The sequence below is a fragment of the Lynx canadensis genome, chromosome B3, assembly GCF_007474595.2.
Source record: "Lynx canadensis isolate LIC74 chromosome B3, mLynCan4.pri.v2, whole genome shotgun sequence".
Lineage (NCBI taxonomy): Eukaryota > Metazoa > Chordata > Mammalia > Carnivora > Felidae > Lynx > Lynx canadensis.
Window position 1 is genome coordinate 30,816,621 of NC_044308.2, and position 22,418 is coordinate 30,839,038.

A 22,418-nucleotide genomic window follows, 5' to 3' on the forward strand; every position below is an offset into this window, starting at 1 on the left:
ATTATAAAATAGGCTTTGTGTTAGATGATCTTGCCCAAATGTAGGCTAAAGTAAGTGTTCTGAGCACTTTAAAGTGGGCTAGGCCAGGGGCGCCTGGGTGGCGCAGTCGGTTAAGCGTCCGACTTCAGCCAGGTCACGATCTCACACTCCGTGAGTTCGAGCCCCGCGTCAGGCTCTGGGCTGATGGCTCGGAGCCTGTTTCTGATTCTGTGTCTCCCTCTCTCTCTGCCCCTCCCCCGTTCATGCTCTGTCTCTCTCTGTCCCAAAAATAAATAAATGTTGAAAAAAAAAATTAAAAAAAAAAAATAAAGTGGGCTAGGCCAAATTATGATGTTTAGTAGGTTTAGGCTTATAAAATGCATTTTTGACATACAGTATTTTCAACTACTTATCAGGATGTAGCCCCTAAGTCCGGGAAGATGTGTGTTATTAGACTTAGTCCTAAATAAAACATGGAAAAGGGTGTGAGCAGAAGGGCCCCACCAGGCTCTTCCATTCATTGATTCATTCAGCAGACTTCGAGCAGCTGTTCTGTGCCAGGCCCCTCTTCAACAAAACAGACTTAGTCTCCATGTTTATGAAATAGTACAATAAACATATCATGTATTTCTCACAGGTCAGCCAAATTTTTTAAATATTTGCAACCTGTATTGTAGAGGGTATGTGGAAGGAAAGCACTTTCATATACTGTGGGCGGGGTGGGGGGTGGAATATGAATTGATAGAATCATTCTGGGGTCAGAGCAGATAAATTGTATGGGACCTTTACCCTATAACTTTGGTTTCTAATAATTTGCCTTACAGCTATTCTAGCTAAGGTTTTCAGTGAGACCTATGTTCTTAGAAAAGGAATATCCCAAAAATCTATTGTTTATGTGGATTATATTTAGTAATATTTATGTTCAAAATTAGAACAGAAACATTTAAAATGTTATTTGAAAAATATTAAATCCATTATATATTATCATAAATAATATTTTAATGATGGGGCACCTGGGTGGCTCAGTCGGTTGAATGTCCAGCTTAGGCTGAGGTCATGATCTCACAGTTTGTGGGTTTAAGCCCAGTGTCGGGCTCTGTGCTGACAGCTCAGAACCTGGAGCCTGCTTCAGATTCTGTGTCTCCCTCTCTCTCTCCCTCTCTCTGCCCCTCCCCAGCTTGTGCACGAGCTGAAATAAAGAATTCGTTCTCTCTCAGAAATAAATAGTTTTTAAAAATTAAAAAAAACATTTTAATGAAAAGCGATTTTAAAACAAAAATTAGTACAAATAGTGGCATTGCTTTCCATTTTTCCAAATCTGTTTCATGTCAGATTTAATAAAAAAACAGCTGGTTTCTCATCTCTGCTTTTATATTCAATCTGTTGCACTATGTTGTTAGGTTGAAATATGTGAAGAAAATGTGGCCTTACCCAGATATGTAGCTGGAAAAAAGTATTTTCATATGCTCTCAGGTAATTGTGGATATTCTTTGACATGACATCAAAACCCTTCCAAGTGGTAGTTTCTTAAAGGTTAGTTGCAGTATCAATGAAAATATCAATGAGTTTTTCATACAGTTAGGTCAGAATCTGTGGGTTTACCTTGTACTTTGAATGAATCTTTTTTTCATGCATGATTTTTTGTAAGTTCATGCGGTTGGTTATTTGGAAAATACTAATTCACTAAGTTATGCAGACCTACCAGTTGTTGACACATGTTCATTTTACCATCTCCTCCTCCCCCCATAAAAACCTCATGTTTATTAATATCACCCTTGACCTCATCAAACACATTTGTAAGTAGTAGGAAGCTGTCAGCTTGTGGTGGCCAATGCTAGTTTACCAAATTTTAAAGTTTTACTTGAAAGGTTAAACCTTCTCATTGGCAGCAAACATTTTCAGTTGTTTTCTTGGAAGTGCTAGACCTCATTGTACATTTTTTGAGAAAATAGCTACCAGATACTCCAGGCTGGCTAGCCCATTGTTCTTTCAGGTAAAAATAGTGATCCATTTGCGACTCAAGCAGTGCTCAAGTGCTTTTCTGTAAGAATCTCATTGTGTTTTGGCACACTAGGGTGCTGTATGTGTAGTTCCCATTTTATTGCACAGCGTATGAAAAAGATGGGAATCTTTCAACTGCCAGAGCATGACCAGCGAGAACACAAAGATTCCTAAAGACAGTTTGGTGCCACCAGCATTTTTATTCACCATTACCTTTTGCACTGCCAGTGCAAATGTTAACACAGGAAAAAAAAAGTTTCGTTTTTTTTGAGAGAGGGAGAGGGATAGAGAGAATCTTAAGCAGGCTCCATGCCAAGGGTGGAGCCCAAAGCGGGGCTCCATCTCACACCTGTGAGATCACAACCCGAGCCGAAATCAAAAGTTGGACACTTAAATGACTGAGCCACCCACGTGCCCTAGGAAAAAAAAGGTTTTTTTATACATGTTTCCGTGTTAGTACATTTTAGTATTATTATGAAAATAGTTTTGATCTCCTAGACCTCCTAAAAAGTGCCTTGGAACCCGCAGAGGTCCTTGGACCAAAGAACTGCCGTCCTGCAGAAATACACGTATACAAAGATACTGAAGCAGTGTTTTTCATAGCATAGTATTGGAAACAATAGAATTGTCTAGCTGATAGTCTTTCTGCTTACTGAAAGGAGAATCCTTACGGAGAGGATTCAGCACTAAATACCTGCCAAGACATCCACTGATATGAATTGTCTTCTTAACTATGCGTGTAGAATAGCAGGAATTAAGTACTCTCTTTGGGGGAATTGAAAAAATAGGCATTCAAATAATTTTCTTTGGTCTGTGGTTCAGGTGAGGAGCCCTAATTGATTTTTGTTAAGGAATGGTTAAGGCATGTTCTCTGCAGCAGTTCAAGAAAATGTGACAAATCTTTGTGTGATGAATTGACGATATCTTAACATTAAGTGAAAAGTTGAGAATAATATTTATAGTATCATGTTTTGTCTTAAAAAACAAATCCCAAAACAGAACTATAGCAAGTGATTACATATGTTACTGATTCAGAGAGACCTAGAAGTTTTTAAATCAAAAACTGCTATCCGTGGCTATCTCTGCCAAGGCACGTGGGATTTGGAAAATCAGGGGTAGGAGATGGTTACAGATTCCTAGTTTTTATTCTATGTATCTCTGCATTTGAACTTTTTTTTTTTTTTTTTTTTTTTTTTTTTTTACAATGAAACCATTGGGCATTATATGTAAAATCCTGGTAACTGCTATGAAGACATATATATGATAAGGAAAACCCCTCTGAGGGGACTTCTGGGAATCTGCGTCTGGATGAGCTCTCATCCGGCATGGCTTCTCTGCATTGTAGGAATCTGAGGCGGATCCGGAAATGTCAGCGTGGTCGAGAACAGCAGGAAAAGGAAGGGAAGGAAGGAAACAGCAAGAAGACCATGGAGAATGTGGATAGCCTGGATAAACTGGAGTGTAGATTCAAGCTGAATTCCTACAAGATGGTGTATGTGATCAAGTCAGAGGACTACATGTATCGGAGAACTGCCTTGCTCCGGGCTCATCAGGTAAGAACGAGTAACTGAATTTCTCCACACCCCTCCTTCCCCAGCCAGGCCCAGACCTACCCCAGAGGCTTCTGATTGCTTCTTTCCCTTTATGAAAACCACCTCGCAGATTTGAGAATTGTTGAGTAAGCAGGTGTATTAGTCTATTAAAGATGTCAGGGGGCACCTGGGTAGCTCAGTCAGTTAAGTGTCTAACTCTTGGTAATTAGCTCAAGTCATGTTCTCACAGTTCCTGAGGTCTAGCTCCACTTTGGACTCTATGCTGACAGCACAGACCCTGCTTGTGATTCTCTCTTTCCTTCTCTCTCTGCCCCACCCCCCCCGCCCCCACTTGCTGACTTGCTTGCTCTCTTAAAAGTAAATAAATAAACTTAAAAAAAAAAAAGTCCAAACAAAGAACCACAGACTGCGCCTTAAACAACAGAAATTTTTTGTCCTACAGTTCTGGAGGCTAGAAGTCAAAAATTGAAGCGTTTTGCAGAGTTGCTCTGAACCAGGGCTGTGAAGGAGAATCTGCTCCCTGCCTCCTCTCCTAGCCCCTGGTGTTTTGCTGGCAGTCTTTGGCCTTCCTGGCTTTGAGGTCTCTGCCTTCATCTTCACATGGTGTTTTTCCTATGTGCCTGTGTCCAATTTACCCTATTTATTTATTTATTTACTTACTTACTTATTTAAATTTTTATGTTTAGAGTGCAAGCTGGGGAGAGGGGCGGGGGGGGTGGGAGAATCCCAAGTAGGCTCCACGCTGAGCGTGGATGTCGGGCTTGATCCCGCAACTCTGTGATTGTGACTTGAGCAGAAATCGAGTCAGACACTCAACTGACTGAGCCACCCTGGTGCCTCCAATTTACCCTTAAAAAAATTTTTTTTTTTGTTAACATTCATTCATTTTTGAGAGATACAGCATGAGTGGGGAAGGGGCAGAGAGAGAGGGAGACACAGAATCTGAAGCAGGCTCCTGGCTCTGAGCTGTCAGCACAGAGCCCGACGCGGGGCTCGAACCCACGAACCCAATTTACCCTTTTTAAAGGGTGCCAGTCATACTGGACTATGGGTTCACCCTGCTATAGTGTGACCTATCCTAACTAATTACATCTGCAACAACCTTATTTCTCAGGTCACATTCTCAGGTACTGGGGTGAAGACTTTAACACAGTGACTTGCAGGGAACACAGTTCACCCCATAACAGCTGGTGGCACCTCAGTGAAATGAAGCTACTCCCAGCATTTATATTTCAAGTGGTATTGCTTATTTGAATTCTATCCGTTTTCACATACTGTCTCAATTGTGAAGCTTCCTGATGCAGTTATATACCGGGTATTGTGCTAGGCCCTGGGACACAACCAAGGAGTAGAGCATATATGCACTATGAGAGAAAGAAACTGGGTGAAGTGATCGTGGGTAACTGGCACACAGGCCCGGTTTTTGTTGGGGGAGACCTCTCTAAAGAGGAAACGCTTGAGGCCTGAACAATGACAAGGATCCAGCCTGGGGAAGAGTCAGAGGTTGGTACTTTCCAGGCAAAGGAAACAGGCAAATGCAACGCTGGAAGGGAGGAAAGGACTCGGCGTGTTTGAGAAGCTAGAAGCATCAGTGTGCCTTGAGCCATAGGGAGAGTGGCATGTTTGAGGTCGAAGGGTGGGGAAGACATCATTGCTAGTCTCATAGACCATGGTTGGGATTTTGTTTGTGGTACATTGGGACATTGTTGACAAAGATGGCTCGAACTGCTGTGAGGACAGTGGGGTGACTTGAGGCATGATGCTGGAAAGGCAGAGACTGCTTGAAAGACTGCTCTTGTCCAAATGAGATGTGATGGTGACCTGGGCTATCAGGGTGGCAGTGGAATTGTAAGAATTAGATCAGTTTGGAGATGTAATTGTCAGGATGTGGTCATGATCGGATGTGAGAAGGTAAGAGAAAAGAGAACATCAAGGATGATGCCTGGTGGTTTTTGTTTTTTTGGTTTTTGTTTTTGCTTGAGTAAATCAGAAGTTTAGGGATACAATCTGTTAATACGGAGGTGGGTTAGGGGGCATATAAGGCACTGTGTTTTGAACTGTTTTTGGTTTTTTTTTTAATGTTTATTTATTTATTTTGAAAGAGAGAGCAGGGGAGGGGCAGAGAGAGAGAGAGGGAGAGAGAGAGAATCCCAAGCAGGGTCCGTGCTGTCAACCCCAATGTGGGGCTCAGTCTCACTAACCGCCAAGACCATGACTTGAGCTGAAACCAAGCGCCCCTGAACCACCACCCAAGCGCCCCTGAACTGGTTATGTTTGAAAGGACTACAGGGGCGCCTGGGTGGCTCAGTCGGTTAAGCATCCAACTTCAGCTCAGGTCGTGATGTCATGGTTCGTGGGTTTGCCCCTGTGTCAGGCCCTGTGCTGACAGCTCAGAGCCTAGAGCCTGCTTCAGATTCTGTGTCTCTCTCTCTCTCTCTGCCCCTCCCCTGCTTGTGCCCTGTCACTCTCTGTCTCTCAAAGATAAATGTTAAAAAAAAATTTTCTTTTGAAAGGACTACAGTTCAAGCAGGAGAATGTTGGATGGGTGTGTTAATGGACTTCTCTCATGATGCTGTGTGTTGTATGTTTGATGCCAGATTATTTGGGGAGCTAAGTAACACCTAATTCATCTTTGTATCCCCTATTCTGCCTTGCACATAGGCCCCAATAAATATTTACTAGATGGGTAGGTGAAAGCATAAACCTCCCCTGAAGATCTGCTGTGTCCTCATGCTCTGCTGGGCAGGGTTGGGTAATACTGTGAAGAGAAAGTGGGTTTTAAGCCCTTTGCCTTTGCACTGTTTTACTTAGAAGTGGATGGTCACACTGCCAGGGTGACCTAACAGCTGCAACTCATAGGGTCTCATTCAGGGTATGCTAGAAGCACCTGTGATGCTAGTTTCAAAATGGGGGGCGGGGGGCGCCTGGGTGGCTCAGTCAGTTAAGCATCTTTGTTTCTTTTTGAGAGAGAGAGCACAAGTGGGGGAGGGACAGAGAGAGAGGGACACACAGAATCTGAAGCAGGCTTCAGGCTCTGAACTATCCCAGAGCCAGCCCCATGCAGGGCTCAAACTTGTGAACCATAACACCCTAACCAAAGCCAAATTTGGACGCTTAACTGACTGGGCCACTCAGGCGCCCCTCCTTTTTAAAAGTTTGAGAGAGAGACAGTGCAAGTGGGGGGAGGGACAGAGAGGGGAGAGAGGGGGAGAGAGAGAGAGAGAGAGACGGAGGGAGGGAGGGGAGAGAGAGAATGAGAGAGAATGAGAATGAATGCCAAGCAGGCTTTGCAACTGTCAGCACAGAGCCCAATGTGGAGCTCAAACCCACGAAACTGCAAGATCATGACCTAAGCTGAAACCAAGAGTCAGACGCTTAACCAACTGAGCCATCCAGGCACCCCAGGCGTCTAACTCTTGATCATGAGATCGAACCCTGTGTCAGGCTCTGCACTGACAGCACAGAGCTTGTTTGGGATTCTCGCTTTCCCTCTCTACCCCTCCCCTGTTTACGTGCCCTCAGTTTTTTTTTTTTTCAATGCAGATTGATGGAAACAAGGAAATCTGTGTTTTTATCAGGTTCCCTAGTTGATCCTGATGAATGCTAAAAGCGAGAAGTGCTGAGCTAGTTCTGCTCAGACCCCATGTTGGCATTTCTTTAGGGGCTTTATGGATTCCAACTCTTTATATACTCCATGTTCTTAATCTCTTTCAGTTTTCTTCTTTAAACAGGGACTCCTCACTAACCAGAGGTATCAAGGCTTGACCCCACACCTTTTCCTCTGCTGCTTTAGAAAAAAATTAGGCTTTGTATTTGAAGAGGTTTTTTGTTTTGTTTTTTGTTTTGTTTTGTTTTGTTTGTCTTAGTTCATGGTTTTTTTTCGTTGTTCTGTTTTGCAGTCCCATGAGCGTGTAAGCAAGCGGCTACATCAGAGGTTCCAGGCCTGGGTAGATAAATGGACCAAGGAGCATGTGCCCCGTGAAATGGCAGCAGAGACCAGCAAGTGGCTCATGGGTGAGGGGCTGGAGGGCCTGGTGCCCTGTACCACCACCTGTGACACAGAGACCCTGCACTTTGTGAGCATTAACAAGTACCGTGTCAAATATGGCACAGTGTTCAAAGCCCCATAACTGCAAAGCCAGAGCAGATAACTTGAGGGGGGTGTGTGTGGGGAGCACTTGCACTCACACACACTGAAGAAACAAGGAAGATGCCTTTCAAGCCTCACTGGGCCTCTCTGGGACATGGCCACCTGATCAGTGTGTGGCTGGTGCAACCTGGCACCAAGTGGGCTACATATAAGGAACGTGGATACCTTACAAAGCCGGAGCTGGAACTTTTCCCAAGGGGTTTGGGGTATCACCCTGCTCTGGAGGGGAAGGAAATCCATGCAAGCACAGAGACATGCAGCTTGCTTGCACACACCAGCAGAGCTAAGACTGGAGTCTCCTGGGGCCTGACCTTCGATGAAGGAGCCAGATGCTGTTCACACCTTGACTGGATGGGCATGCACTGACAGACTGGGGAAGGACTCACCGCTCAGATGGATTGTAACTCTGATGGTCACTGCTCCTCTCCCCTCCCCCCAAAAGGAAAAAAAACTGGATTTGATTTTTTTTTTTTTTTTTTTTTTTTTTTTCCTGGTCACTCGAGCACATCTAGATCACCCGTTAGATTTTATCTGGGACCTGCAGTTTGGCTTTGGGATTGATCATCTTGTGGGTTTTTCCTGACGAATCCCTCGCTGCCCACCCTTTACTCTCTCCTCTGGTTCTCAACCTCAGCAAGTTCAAATCCGTCGTCCTTTTTAGCTCCCGTGGAACTGTTTTGTACCTGCTTCTTTACTAGTCTACCCTAGTGCCATCCACCAGCTTTACTCTCTGACACACACACACACACACACACACACACACACAATTTTAACTTGGTTTTTCTTTTTTTTTTGTAAATAATGTACATACTGTCGATTTTTTATTAAAAGAAATATGCTTTGATGTGCTAGCATAACTGCTCTAGCTTCTTGTGTACCATAGTTCTATGTGGCTTCAGATTTAGTACCTATGAACAGATGTACAAGACATTTATTACACTTTTTACCAAAGGGAGTTACCGTTGTAGTACTTTTGTGTAAAACTTGTCTTCCCTCTTGCCCCAACTTTTTTTTTCTTTCTTTTTTCTTTTTCTTTCTTTTTTTCTTTCTTGGGTTTTTTGTTTTTTGTTTTTTTTGTAAATAAATAAAGCTTGGTTCTTACTTAAGGAATGAACTCTCAACCCAAGTCCCTTGTCCTCACCAGAGAACTATTGTGGAGTAGGGATTTGGGCTTCAGTTCCTTATCCTCAGCACAAACAATAATTTGCTTTAAACAGCGATTCATTGCACTTGTCCCAAATCAAAATATTCCAAAATTTTCAAATAGAATACTTAATTCTTTTAGTACATGTTTTTCCCCTTATTTCAACTGTTTGGAAATATTTTGTATTTCGGCAAGTTGTCCAGCTATTTGCATTTCTCTGTGTGTATGTGTGTGTTTATATATATATATATATATATATATATATATATATATATTCCTTAATTGGAAATGGGGGTGAACAACTTAAACACAAAACCAGTATTTAAAAGAAATATGTACAAGGTGTATGGCCTAAATAGGGTTGGGAGAGAAAAAATTGCTACATTATTAGCAACTGCAAATGGACTTTTATATATTATATATATATAATTGCATAAATTTAGACTAGCAAACCAGATAAACTGATTAGGATTTTTCTGTCTTCAGCCTGGAGTTTATGAACAAAGACATACTGAACCCCTCCCAGTAGTCTGATAGATTTTTCTCCGTCAACCATTACCCTAGTCTTAGTTATAAAGTAACCAACATGTTTTGTGTGGACTTGTTTGCTTAATTAAAACCACCACCACCACAAACTACAAATTTTTTGGCTTCTGAACTTTAAAAACACATGGTATAGATTTCTCTGCTTTTAGACTTTTTTGTTGCAGAGGTAACAGGAGACTCTGAACCCGGAAGTGTAGGGGGTGGTCAAAGAGCCTTGTGGCAGCAGATTCTAGGATGAAGCTGGGCCAGTGCCAGACCTGGAGGCACATACATTATTGACTGAGGGGAAGGCTCTTCCAGCTTTTTCCGGCAATAGCTCACCTGTCACCCTCTGCTCACTCAAGAAAGATTGTGTTAACCTGGAATTGTGGAGGAAATTGATGGGGTCTGACCAGGGGTAGCCCCAGCTGTTGCTGTCCCTGCACTGCTTACAGGTCAGGATAGGGTTTCAAGGTCAGTTCAGGAGAAAACCCAACCCACCAGTGCAACCAAAAAAGGAGGGAGCCTCACCTACACCCAGGGTTTTCACAAGCCCCATCTTTATCCCTCCTGCCTTCTGAAAATTGAGCTCCAAGCTCTAAACCCAGCCTGTATTGTAGCAGTGAGTTATCTTTATTTTAAATCACGTTTGGTACTCTGCACTTAGTCACTTTTCCCTGTGACCTACACTTGAAATGTGAACTTGGTCAGTATCTCTATTAAAAAATATCAGGGCTAGTGTGTATGTAATTTTTCTTAGTAATGATTTTATAGACAAGCACTGCCTGGCAATTCTAGAAGGAAAAAAAAATACCAGTGGGCTACTAAGGTAAGGATGAAACTGAAGGTGTTTCTTGGATCAGGCTTTTCTGAACTCTCCAGTCCTGTGTGGTGAAATACATTATTCAATTAGGATTTTGAATGCTATGACTGATCTGCCATCTCACATCAAAATACTCCCAGAGTTTCTGGTGATAACTGACAGCTATATACACAAAACATGTAGGAGAGGAAGCTCAGGTTACTGGGGGTACAAAGCCCTCCCTATTTAAACAGATGTCTGCCAATTAGCGTCAAAGCACCAGCCCTGGCTCCTGGCTCTTCACACGTTAAGCAGACAACAGGTTTTCGAAGACAGAGCCAGAAGTCGGGCTAGGCGTGGAGAACTAGCCAGTTCCCACTCGCTGCTTCTAAGCCCTGGTGACCTGCGTCTGCAACAGCCGAGGCGCCCACCCGTCGTGCCTAAAATCCCCGGTCTCTGTCTCGGTTCTTTCGGAGAATCTAAGCGGCGTCAAACTTGCCGTTTTATTGAGGGATTTGCCCAGTGGCCTGCCAGTTCAGACGAGATAGAGAGCCTCGGAAGCCGGCTCTTGGCTTTCAGCTGCATGTTCAAGATTCAGTGTAGCGGGACTTCCGAGAGCCGCCAGTGTTCCAAGAAAAGCTGCCCGGGGCTGGAAGGCGCCCTTCGGCCCCGGAACCTTTGGTTCCCGACCGTGGGCCGCGCCGGCAACGACAGGGGCCTTCCGGGGAGAGGAGTGGGCGCGCGCGACGATGGCGGCGCCGGCCCTGAAGCACTGGCGCACTACGCTGGAGCGGGTGGAGAAATTCGTGTCGCCGCTCTACTTTACCGACTGTAACCTCCACGGCAGGTGGGGTTCCTCCCGCCCAGGGCGCCGGCCGGCCGCAGCCGCGCGCCTCAGCCTTCCCTTCCGGGGGGAAACTCAAGCTGCGGCCACCGGGGCCGAGGGATGAAGTGCCCGCCGCCGACTGGGAGGAGGAGGGCGGGAGGAGGGGTCGGGAGACGCTGTGCTGTGGGGCAGCCTTCTCGGCGACGGGTCAAGGGAACGCGCGTCCCCATCCGCCGACTGGCCCACGGGCGGCAAGGGGCGGCCTCGAGCCCGCGCCCACCCGTCCCTCCCGCCCAGGCTCTTCGGGGACAGCTGCCCGGTGGCCGCGCTCTCCAGCTTCCAGACGCCCGAGAGGCTACCGTACCAGGAGGCGGTCCGGCAGGAGTTCCGCCCCGCGCAGATCGGCGACAGCTTTGGACCCACGTGGGTAACGCCCGGGGGCAGGGTGGGGCCAGCGGGCAGCGCCCCTCCCCTCTCGCTCACCCCCTCTAAGGGCCACACCTCCATTGCGGCCCTAGGTCCTAGACAGCCGCTTGGGGAGGAGCAGCGCCCTCTGCTGGAAACAGCTCCCTGGTCTCTCAGTTTCCGTGGGAGAGTTTTCATCCCCCGCCCCTCCCTCCTCCCAGTACCTAGAGCCTACCCGTTAGGAAAGGCACTCTAGCACGGATTACAGACCCCTGACTTCTCTGCCTTTTCCCCTCACCTTGCTGCACACCTTGTTGCTCCTTTCTTGTGGATCAAAGCTGACTACCTTGTGACGCTGCAGATGCTTGGAGACAGTCTCCAGTCCCTGCTGACCCTTAATCCGAGGAAGTGTGGCAAAAGGACAGGGCTTCGACCCCCTAGGCCCATCTCAATGGCTGTCTTGCAGATGGTGGACCTGTTGGTTTCGGGTGGAGCTGACCATTCCGGAGGCATGGGTGGGTCAGGAAGTTCACCTTCGCTGGGAAAGTGATGGAGAAGGCCTGGTGTGGAGAGATGGAGAGCCTGTCCAGGTGAGGAGCCCTGCCCTAGGGATAGGTAGGGCCCCATTTCAGCCCTTGTCTGTGAAGAAGCCACAGCTTAGTGGCTCTGCCTGCAGGGTGGTATCAGGATATCAGGATTGGGGAAGTTGCCACTTGGGCCCCAGTGTAATTGGTCCCTCTCATAGTGGGAAGTTCAGTGGATGGTTTTAGGTCCTAACATAATTAGTGCTAAACCAACAGCTGCCCCTGACTGGCCACCTTCCCATTCTGGGCTGAATATAGTTGCTAATCAAGTACAATAATAATAAATACAGCAGATCCATTTATTAACCCTCTACTAGGTGCCAGGTGCCAAGACTGTTGGCTTTGCAGACCATAACACTTTTAAGTTTTTCATAACCTAGTTTTTATTATATGTAGCATATACTTACGAGGGGAGACTTTCAAATGGTTCTCGATGGTATAAAGTATAAATGCAAGTCCTCTTCCCCTGAAGTAATGGCTCTCTCCCTGCCACACCATTCCCAGTTCCCCAGATATAACTATCGACTGTCTTGTTTATGCATCCACCCATATCAGGTTTAATCTTTACAGTCCTATGTGGTGGGTCTTTATGCCCATTTACAGATGAAGAAACTGAGATCTAGCGGTCAGTTCACTTGCTCAGCCTCCATTCCAATTAGACTAACTTCCTGTCTCAGGTTAGGACTCTTGTTCTTTTTGTATGGAAAGATGGCAAACCCCTCCCTCCCTCTCTCTCTCCTTCCATTGGCTCAGTGGATGTTTCCTGAGTACCCTCTCTGGGCCAGGTCCTGTACTAAGCACTGGGGATTTAGCAAGGAATAAGGCAACCCTGCATCTGACTTCATAGAGTTCCCCTTCAGATACTTATTCAGTGGTACAGAGGCCACCAGAAGCCATACCCAGACATCCTAATACCTGCCCAGGACCCTTCCCATAAGACCAGGGGCTTTTCTGCTGGTAAACGGGTGCCATTCGTGCTCATGGCGCTCCAGCTTCTGTAGGGGTTGGGCACTGGCTATCAGGGGTCCCCAATTTGTCAATCCTGGCCTTGCATGGGAGAGAGGAGCCAGGGCTGAGGACTAGGCAGAGAGGCCTGGCCTCCCTCAGCTTAAACTTCACCTGAACTGTTCAAAAGCCTCAGGCCCTGTCTCACTTCATTCCCCATCAGGGTTTGACCAAAGAGGGAGAGAAGACTAGCTATGTCCTGACTGACAGGCTGGAAGAAGGAGACCCCCGGAGGTGAGTGAGTTCCTGTGCTCTAGTTGACCACCAGTGGTTGAGGAAGAGCTGAAGTCCAGCGTGACCCAGAAACGCCAACCTCCAACACAAGCATCCTCAAATCTTACAGTTTTTAAAGAATAGGATTTTTTTTCCTGCCTAGAAAGATAATATCTGCCTTCTTGTGGTAAATACAGGAAAGCACAAAGAAGTAAATGACTCCCATTATCCCATCACCTAGAGATGACCGTTATTAACACTTCAGCCTTCACCACAGGAACTCATTCAGGCATAGTTCTTACTAGTTAAGGTTGTATTTCTTTGATATTTTGCATTCTGATTTTTTTCCATCCCATATTATAACATGGGCATTTTATGTCACCATTAAAAACTCCAACATAATATTATATTTTCTAATATTTATTTTTATTGTTTTATTTTTATTTATTTTTTAGAGAAAGAGAGAGGCTGAGGGTGAGTGGGGGAGGGGCAGAGAGAAAGGGAGACAGAATCCCAAGCAGGCTCCAGGCTCTGAGCTATAAGCACAGAGCCTGACACAGGGCTCTAACCCACGAACCGGGGAGATCATGACCTGAGCCAAAGTTGGATGCTTAACTGGTTGAGCCACCCAGGTGCCCCTATTTTTATTTATTTTGTTTTTTATTTTTTTATATGTTCATTTATTTTGAGAGAGAGAGAGTGTGCGCACACATATGCGTCTAATGAGGGAAGGGCAGAGAGAGAGGGAGAGAGAATCCCAAGCAGGGTGCTGTCAGAGCAGAGCCTGACACAGGACTTGAACTCACGAACCATGAGATCATGACCTGAGCCAAAGTCAAGAGTTGGATGCTTAACTAACTGAGCCACCCAGGTGCCCCTCTAATATTTACTGAACAATGTATCTGATGCTTCCAGATACTAGGACAGGGTTAGCGAGTAATCTGGTCCTTGACAGCAAGGGGGACTCACAGATACTTACAAAATTACAAAACCAGTGGTGGCTCTGAATGCAAATACTGGGAGCTCAATATGGGAAAGCTGTTCCAGATTTAGGAGAGGGGTCGGAGGTGGATTAGGGAAGGCTTCCCCAAGGAAGTCGTGTTTGTTCACTGAAGTCTAAGTAGAACCACAACACAGACTACTGTGCCACTCCAAAGAACGGCCCTGCCCCATGTTGGCTGCTGGCTCTTTGCTCTGAAGGATTGGACCTGGAGGATCCAAACACGTTTTTAATCGGCAAAGAGGGTTCTGAGACCAAGGGAGTGTATTGTAAAGACAGCTGTGGAAATGGAAACAAAAGGCTAAGCAGCAGCATAATTCACACAGTTCCGAACTTGGCTACTCATTGTCCCTGCCCAAAGCAGGACCCTCATCAGCAGAACATGACCTTCTTGTCCACACACCTCAGATACTGTGGGATCTGGGTAGTGGATCCTGGAGGCGAACAGGGAGAGGCCAGATGGATGCTCCCTTGGTTCTGGCTCCCCAAGCCCCCAGGATCTTCTGCTAGTCCCTTGGCCTGAGGTTGCCTGTCCACATTCGTAGCCTGACCCTCTACGTGGAAGTAGCCTGCAATGGGCTCCTGGGGGCCGGGAAGGGAAGCATGATCGCAGCCCCTGACCCAGAGAAGATGTTCCAGGTGAGCCGGGCTGAGCTGGCTGTGTTCCGCCGGGATGTCCACAGGCTCCTGGTGGATCTAGAGCTGCTACTGGGCATAGCCAAGGTAATCGACACCCCTGTCCCACCTAGTCACTCTAGAGCCCTTCCTGGCCCCCAGGAGCAGGTTATTTCTTGTGTCAGATAGTTGGGAGTCTGGGAATCCAGATTAGGGAGAGTGTTTCTGCCTGCTTGAGTATTGAAAGGATTTCCCTATGTAAAGGGGAGGAGGGAGACAGTGCTAAGCAGGGGAAACCAGAAGGAGCAAAGGGTCAGAGGTAGGGAGGAGCTTTGCTGAGAGCCATTGAGAGGTCAGCCAGGGCCTAATTCTGGAGACTCAACTTGGTTGAGACTGGGATTAAGGGACAGAACCCTGCTGCAGGGCCTTGGGGAGGACAACCAGCGCAGCTTCCAGGCCCTGTACACAGCCAACCAGATGGTGAACGTGTGTGACCCTGCCCAGCCTGAGACCTTCCCAGTGGCGCAGGCCCTGGCCTCCAGGTTCTTTGGCCAACGTGGAGGAGAAAGTCAACATACCATCCATGCCATGGGGCACTGCCACATTGATACAGGTAGGGCAGCAGCTGGCCAGGTTGGTGGGGGAGGCAGGAGTGCCCTTGAAGCCCTGGATGTGCCCTGGAAGCACTGTGTCATCCCCAGCAAATTCTTACCCCTATTGGACCTCAGTTTTCCCCATTTGTAAAATGGGGTCAGGGGCCTGGACTGTGTCGCTTCATTTATTCTTTCGACAAAATCTGATGCCCCATGTGGCCCCCTGCCAGATAGTGGGAGGTAGGATTATAGAGACTGGTGACTGTAAAATAGGCAGAGAGAGATGGGGCCATAACGGAGGAAGGTCAGGAGAACTCAAGAGAGGCTCCCTGTAGGAGGTGATCTTGGAACTGAGTGAGAATGAGTAAGTTTGACAAGAGTGTCCAAGTCCTCAGACAGGACTGGCCTAGAAGTAATTAAGATAGGGGCTCAAGCGCAGGGGCAGGCTTCTAGCTTTGGACTTGAGGAGTTTGCAGCATCTGGGAGGCTTATGGGAAATCTACATTTTTACAAGCTCCCCAAGGTACTGATTCCGATGCAGCTAACATTTCTGAACCACAGAACAAGGGCTTTCTCTGCTGTGCCAAGGTTTGCAGTGGAGTGTGGGGGTTCTGGGCTGGTAAGGAAGGACTGAGGCCTAGAGGCCAGGAGGCTGGAGGGCTTCATGCAGGATAGCTGGTCCCAGCAGGTCCATCTCCGGATGCTGTGCCCCCCTGTTCTGGGATATCCCTCAATGTGTTAACACCCTGCCACCTTTTATAGAATCCTTTCAGGGGTGGGGTGGGGTCTCAGCCTCAGAGTGAGGCTATTTCAGGGTGTGGGGCCTCCATTTCCTGACCTATAAAGCTGACAGCCTCCTTTCCCCACCCCCTACTTGCACCTTGCCGGCGTGTTTTGAACTGAGAGCTCAGGAGGGGTGCCACAGGGCCTTGCAGGGAAAGGGGCCTGGGGTGGTAGGGGGACAGCCCTCTGGAGGCCCAGGCTGGGCCTGGTCTGGTGCTGGGAGCCAGGGATGAGGCTGGAGATCTGTGAGGAGTTGTGGACCTTGCTGCTCTCCCTCCACCTCTGCGCCTCTCCTGTCCAGCCTGGCTTTGGCCCTTCAAGGAGACTGTGCGAAAATGTGCCCGGAGCTGGGTGACAGCTGTGCAGCTCATGGAGCAGAACCCTGAATTCATCTTTGCCTGCTCCCAGGTCAGAGGGACAGCCGTGTGGGGGCACCTGGAGCCCAGTAGGGACAAGGGTGAGGTTCTGAGGGCTTCTGAGGAGGAGGACTCTTCCCCACCTTCAGCTGCCCACTGGCTCCAGACACTCAGGCCTGGGTGGTGTCCTGGTCACTTCAGACCGGCTCGGGCCCCATCTGCCCACAGGCGCAGCAGCTCGAGTGGGTAAAGAGCCACTACCCTGGCCTGCATGCCCGACTCCAGGAGTTCGCCTGCCGCGGGCAGTTTGTGCCTGTGGGGGGCACCTGGGTGGAGATGGTAAGTACCATCTGCACCCCCTCCACCTCAGGCCACACTGTCAAAATAGCCTTCCCCACTCGGCCTTGCCGGTAGGTGGCTTTCTGCATGCCCTTCATACCCCCTCTGTGGCAGCACTTACTAGTCCACTAGTCCTCCTCCCCCTTGGGGTCCCGGGCCTCAAGTACTGTGGCAGGCTGTCTTCGTGACCCACCCTGGATACCTCCCCTTCCAGCAGGCAGACAGTTGGGCCTGATGGGAGGAGATGGACCCCTCTGGGCACTGGCCGTGACCCCTATGTCAGCCGCGGTTTCTCTTACACGTGAGGTGGGGGTGGCCAGATCTCCTGCCTATTCCCCATCTATGCTGACGCCGGCTACCTCCGTCTTCACTCACTGCCAGGATGGGAACCTTCCCAGTGGAGAGGCCATGGTGAGGCAGTTCCTACAGGGCCAGAACTTCTTCCTGCAGGAGTTTGGGAAAATGTGCTCTGAGGTAGTCTGGGAGCTGCTGCGCCTGCGGGCAGATGGGGTTGGAGCTTGGCCTTGAGAGGCTGAGGCTGGGGCTGTTCCACCAAGAGCCCTGGTTCCCCTGTCCCAGAGGCCCTCTTCCCCGCAGTTCTGGCTGCCAGACACGTTTGGCTACTCGGCACAGCTCCCCCAGATCATGTGCAGCTGTGGCATCCGGTACTTCCTGACCCAAAAACTGAGCTGGAACTTGGTGAACTCCTTCCCGGTGAGCAGACCTCAGGGGGCCAGGGGCCCCACGTGGAACGTTCATCTCCCCCTCATTAAGGGGTCCTGGACAGACCACCCAACCCCCACCCAGAGAGGCCGTGCCTCCCCAGGGTTACACAAAGGTAGGACAGGTCCGGAATGCCCTGACTCTGGCCGCTCTCCTATCTCCCTACCTGCAGCACCATACTTTTTTCTGGGAGGGGCTGGATGGCTCCCGTGTGCTGGCCCACTTCCCACCTGGCGACTCATATGGGATGCAGGGCAGTGTGGAGGAGGTGAGGGGGCACCTAGTGGCTGAAGTTGGGGGGGGGCGGGGGCGGCGGGCTGGAGAGGGTTGGGTGTCCTGTTCTCAGCTGACCCATGTTGACCTATCCCCGCCTGTCCAGGTGCTGAAGACCGTGGTCAAAAACAGGGACAAGGGGCGGACCAACCACAGTGCCTTCCTCTTCGGCTTTGGGGATGGGGGTGGTGGCCCCACCCAGACGATGGTGGACCGCTTGAAGCGGCTGCACAACACAGATGGGCTGCCCAGGTTGGACCTGGCCCTCCGGCAGCCCTCGCTGTTCACTCTGCCCTTGCGCAGCCCTGCTTTCTGCTCAAACATTGGGTCCAACTCCTCCACTGAACCTTATTCTGCTCCAATCCCGGACCACTGGCCCTTCCCAGCTCCCACCCTGGGGGAGGGGTGGGGAAAAAGCTGATGGTGGGAAGGAGCTTAAACCTACCAGAGAGAGAACTCTCCTGGCGTGTCCAGAACTGGCTTTGTGTGGACAGGGAACTTTCTGGGGGTGGCTCCTTTCTGTTGGGGCTGGATCTCTCGTCCACTCTGGCGTGGAGGAAGGGTGAGCCACGTAGTAGCCCCAAGACTGGGAGACCCAGGCTGTGGTCCCCCTCAGGGTGCAGCTGTCTTCTCCGGGGAGACTCTTCTCGGCACTGGAGACCGACTCAGGGCAGCTGTGCACATGGGTTGGGGAGCTCTTTCTGGAGTTACATAATGGCACCTACACCACTCATGCCCAGGTCAGGAGCTGGTCATTGAGCCCAGCGGGGAGGGTCTGCAGAGGGTTAGAGGAGGAAGTGGGGGATAGAGTCTAGTCTAGACCTGGGGGAAGAGGTTTGTGTTCCAGGGAGGCGCTGAGGGGAGAAAAGTACCAGAGCTGAGTGGGTCAGGGGCCTGGAGGAGAGACAGGGCTGGGTGTCCCTGAAGAAGGGTGGGTGTGGGCTGAGGGGAGAGGATGAAGGCATGCGGGGCAAGTCAGCCACAAGAGGCTTTATCCGGAAGGCCCTGGGGAGCCTCAGGTTCTGAGCAGGGGAGGGCTTGGAAGGTGTCCTGGGACAGATCCCCCCCATCCCTGCTCAGATCAAGAAGGGAAACCGGGAGTGTGAGCGGATCCTGCATGACGTGGAGCTGCTCAGCAGCCTGGCCGTGGCCCGCAGCGCCCAGTTCCTGTACCCGGCAGCCCAGCTGCAGGACCTCTGGAGGTCAGCCTGGCTTCTGACCCCTGCCACCAACCTGACCTCCTCCCCGACACCTCTGTGGCCACCCTTCCCGGCCTTCCCCTTCCCTGTCCTTGGCTCCTGCAGGCTCCTGCTCCTGAACCAGTTCCATGATGTCGTGACCGGCAGCTGCATCGAGCTGGTGGCAGAGGAAGCCATGTGCCACTATGAAGGTGAAGCTGATGACATTCCCGCCGCTGTCCCCGATGCCAAGGGTGGAGCCCTGAGGGTGTCCTATGGGATACTCAGGGGTCGTCCCAGACCCACTGCCCACCCGTGACCAGCCAGTCTCTCCTCAGACATCCGTGCCCATGGCAACACACTGCTCAGTGCTGCAGCCGCAGCCCTGTGTGCTGGGGAGCCAGGTCCTGAGGGCCTCCTCATTGTCAACACGCTGCCTTGGAAGCGCACTGAAGTGTTGGCCCTGCCCAGGCCTGGTGGGGCCCACAGCCTAGGTATGAGCTGGAGAGAAAAGCTGCCACTGCAGTAGGAGGGACCGAGGCCCGACCCAGAGTTGGGGACGCTGCCCTGGGGGTCGCTGCCCTGGGGTGCCCCAGGCTGGAGAATAGTAGTGGAAGTATCTGCCCCTCCTCCCGCCCCCCTGAGCAAGGCTCCTAGAAGGGCAGGGAGGCTGCACTGATACCTACGCCTCATCCCCAGCCCTGGTGACAGTGCCCAGCATGGGCTATGCTCCTGCCCCCACCTCATTGCAGCCCCTGCCGCCCCAGCAGCCCGTGTTTGTAGTGCAAGAGGTAAGTGTAGGCACGTCCTGGTGGGCAGGGCCCGTCCTGAGCCGTCCCTAACAACATGGGGATGCTGAGCTCCCCAGCCCGGAGCAAGTGGTGAGGTGGGGCTGGGCTGGGGTGCTGTTGGTTGTGGGAAGCCCCTGCAGACTCAGCTTCAAGGACCCCTCCCACCAAGACTGACGGTTCTGTGACTCTGGACAACGGCATCATCCGGGTGAGGCTGGACCCAACCGGCTGCCTGACGTCCCTGGTGCTGGTGGCCTCTGGCAGGTGCCAACTCCTTATTGCCCTCTTCTGGTGCCTGACAAGTAGACCCCAGACCCTGTTCCCTCTGTCTCCTGGCCACAGCACTACCCACGGCAGCCCTTCAGTGGGTCTGGACTGCAACCCACACATGAAGCAGGGCAGACTGGGCTAGGAATCCCCTTGTCCTTTGGGCCTACTCTCCCTGCCCCCACCCCACCTTAAGCAGCTGGAGAGACCAAGGTCATAAAGTTCGAAAGCACCAACCCTGTGTCCTTCTAGGGAAGCCATTGCTGAGGGCACCGTGGGGAATCAGTTTGTGCTGTTCGATGATGTCCCCCTGTACTGGGATGCATGGGATGTCATGGACTACCATTTGGAGACACGGTACGGCATGGGCAGGACCCGGGCGGTGGTGGGCCCCCTCCATCAGCCTGCCCTGGCTCAGGTCTGCCACTCCGCCCCACAGGAAGCCAGTGCGGGGCCAGGCAGGGACCTTGGCAGTGGGCATCGAGGGTGGCATGCGGGGCAGTGCCTGGTTCCTGCTGCAGATCAGCCCCAACAGTCGGCTCAGCCAGGAGGTTGTGCTGGATGTTGGCTGCCCCTACGTCCGCTTCCACACCGAGGTAGCAGAGGGCAGCGTGGTGGGCGTCCTCCCCCAGTGTGGCTGGTGAGGGGGGAGCCGCCCAGGCCTGTGTGCGTCTGGCCTCCCACTCCAGGTGCACTGGCACGAGGCCCACAAGTTCCTGAAGGTGGAGTTCCCCGCCCGTGTGCGGAGCCCCCAGGCCACCTATGAGGTCCAGTTCGGGCATCTGCAGCGGCCCACCCACCACAACACCTCCTGGGACTGGGCTCGATTTGAGGTCTGACATGGGGTGGGGTGGGGGTTTGGATCCTGCCCGGCTGGGGAGGGCGTGGTTGTGTGGTGTAGGGTCAGCAAACCGTGATCAAGATTTGCTGGCTCCTACTTTGTGCTAGGCCTTGTTGCTAAATGCTTTGTTTAGTTTGACACTCATGCGCATTTGGTGGGGTAAATTCTGTTAGGCCCATTTCGCAGAGGAAGAACTGAGGCCCGGACAGGTTGGGTGGTGTGCCCAGGGTCTCCCGTAGTGAGAGCTGGAATTCAATCCTGTGGTCCCCAGGGCTGGCCCTCACGGTAGTGACGGGAGCTCTGGAGCACGAGGAGGCAGGGCCACCAAGTGAGTCTGGGGTCTGCCCTCCAGGTGTGGGCCCACCGCTGGATGGATCTGTCGGAGCACGGCTTCGGGCTGGCCCTGCTCAATGACTGCAAGTATGGCGCCTCAGTCCGAGGCAACGTCCTCAGCCTCTCACTGTGAGTGGAGTGCCCGCCAGGCCCGGGGTGCTGGTGTGGGGGCGCAGGTCTTCCTAGCTGAAGCAGCTCCAGCCCGGCCCATACCCACCCTCCCCACCCCAGCTTGCGGGCACCTAAGGCCCCCGACGCCACCGCTGACATGGGACGCCACGAGTTCACCTATGCGCTGATGCCGCACAAGGGTGAGGGCTGCTGCCCGGCGCTTCTCTGCCCTTCTCTGAGCCGGTTTCTCGCAGCGGCCGGTGAAGAAAACGCCAGCACACTCACGCCCGTACCCCCATCTCCAGGCTCATTCCAGGACGCTGGCGTTATCCCCGCTGCCTACAGCCTCAACTTCCCCCTGTTGGCGCTGCCTGCCCCGGGCCCGGCGCCCGCTGCCGCCTGGAGCGCCTTCTCGGTGTCCTCGCCTGCGGTAGTGTTGGAGACGGTCAAACAGGCAAGGGGCCGCGTGGCGCCGGGGGCGGGGTCCCCGGCTGGGTCCACCCTCGGCCCCGCCCACCGCCCGCCTCCCTCCGCAGGCGGAGACCAGCCCCCAGAGCCGCACGCTGGTCCTCCGGCTGTACGAGGCCCACGGCAGCCACGTCGACTGCTGGCTGCACACGTCGCTGCCGGTTCAGGAGGCCGTCCTGTGAGTGGGGGCGTGGGGTGGGGGTGGGAGTCCTGCCCTCGCGGGGACCTCGTGACCCCTCCTGTTCTCCAGCTGCGACCTCCTGGAGCGGCGCGACCCCGCTGGCCACCTGCCCCTTCAGGACGACCGCCTGAAGCTCACCTTTTCTCCCTTCCAAGTGCAGTCCCTGTTGCTGGTGCTGCAACCCCCACCAAACTGAGCCTCTTGAGGGTGGGGTTTTGTTTGTGGAAGGCCTGGGGGGGCGGTGCTCACTTCCACCTCCCCAGCCTGATTCATCACCTCTTGAACAATAAACCCTTGACTCAGGAACCCTGCTATAGTCCCTGCTCACTCCCGAAGGGCCTATCCCCAGACTCCCAAGGGAGGAAAACTTTTCCCCAGG

General features: G+C 51.2%; 2 protein-coding genes across 3 annotated transcripts in view; both read left to right on the top strand.

Moving 5' to 3' along the window:
• Positions 1-8,680, top strand: part of SIN3A (SIN3 transcription regulator family member A) — a 74,229-nt gene extending 65,549 nt beyond the window's left edge. For both annotated transcript variants that reach the window (XM_032593585.1, XM_030317658.1), the window contains exons 20-21: positions 3,326-3,533; positions 7,433-8,680. In XM_032593585.1, coding sequence (XP_032449476.1) covers positions 3,326-3,533; positions 7,433-7,663 — 439 coding nt within the window. In that variant the 3' untranslated portion in view covers positions 7,664-8,680. The remainder of the gene's footprint in view (positions 1-3,325; positions 3,534-7,432) is intronic.
• A 2,158-nt stretch (positions 8,681-10,838) lies between these two features.
• On the top strand, positions 10,839-22,343 carry MAN2C1 (mannosidase alpha class 2C member 1). Its single transcript, XM_030317659.2, has 26 exons — positions 10,839-11,001; positions 11,278-11,403; positions 11,852-11,975; positions 13,138-13,208; positions 14,733-14,910; positions 15,226-15,415; positions 16,480-16,586; positions 16,763-16,873; positions 17,255-17,347; positions 17,471-17,587; positions 17,769-17,864; positions 17,976-18,121; positions 18,486-18,609; positions 18,950-19,071; positions 19,174-19,259; positions 19,386-19,541; positions 19,747-19,838; positions 20,008-20,102; positions 20,358-20,462; positions 20,545-20,701; positions 20,795-20,938; positions 21,299-21,408; positions 21,511-21,590; positions 21,696-21,844; positions 21,927-22,036; positions 22,109-22,343. The coding sequence occupies exons 1-26, from the start codon at positions 10,904-10,906 to the stop codon at positions 22,233-22,235; spliced, it is 3,114 nt and encodes a 1,037-aa protein (XP_030173519.1). The 5' UTR covers positions 10,839-10,903; the 3' UTR covers positions 22,236-22,343.
• The last annotated feature ends 75 nt before the right edge of the window (positions 22,344-22,418 follow it).

Excerpts from the sequence above, each read along its gene's own strand:
- MAN2C1 (XM_030317659.2), top strand. The coding sequence starts at position 10,904 with ATGGCGGCGCCGGCCCTGAAGCACTGGCGCACTACGCTGGAGCGGGTG. Across the intron at positions 16,587-16,762 it reads TCATCTTTGCCTGCTCCCAG|GCGCAGCAGCTCGAGTGGGT; the intron begins GTCAGAGGGACA and ends ATCTGCCCACAG. Across the intron at positions 21,845-21,926 it reads TGTTGGAGACGGTCAAACAG|GCGGAGACCAGCCCCCAGAG; the intron begins GCAAGGGGCCGC and ends CTCCCTCCGCAG.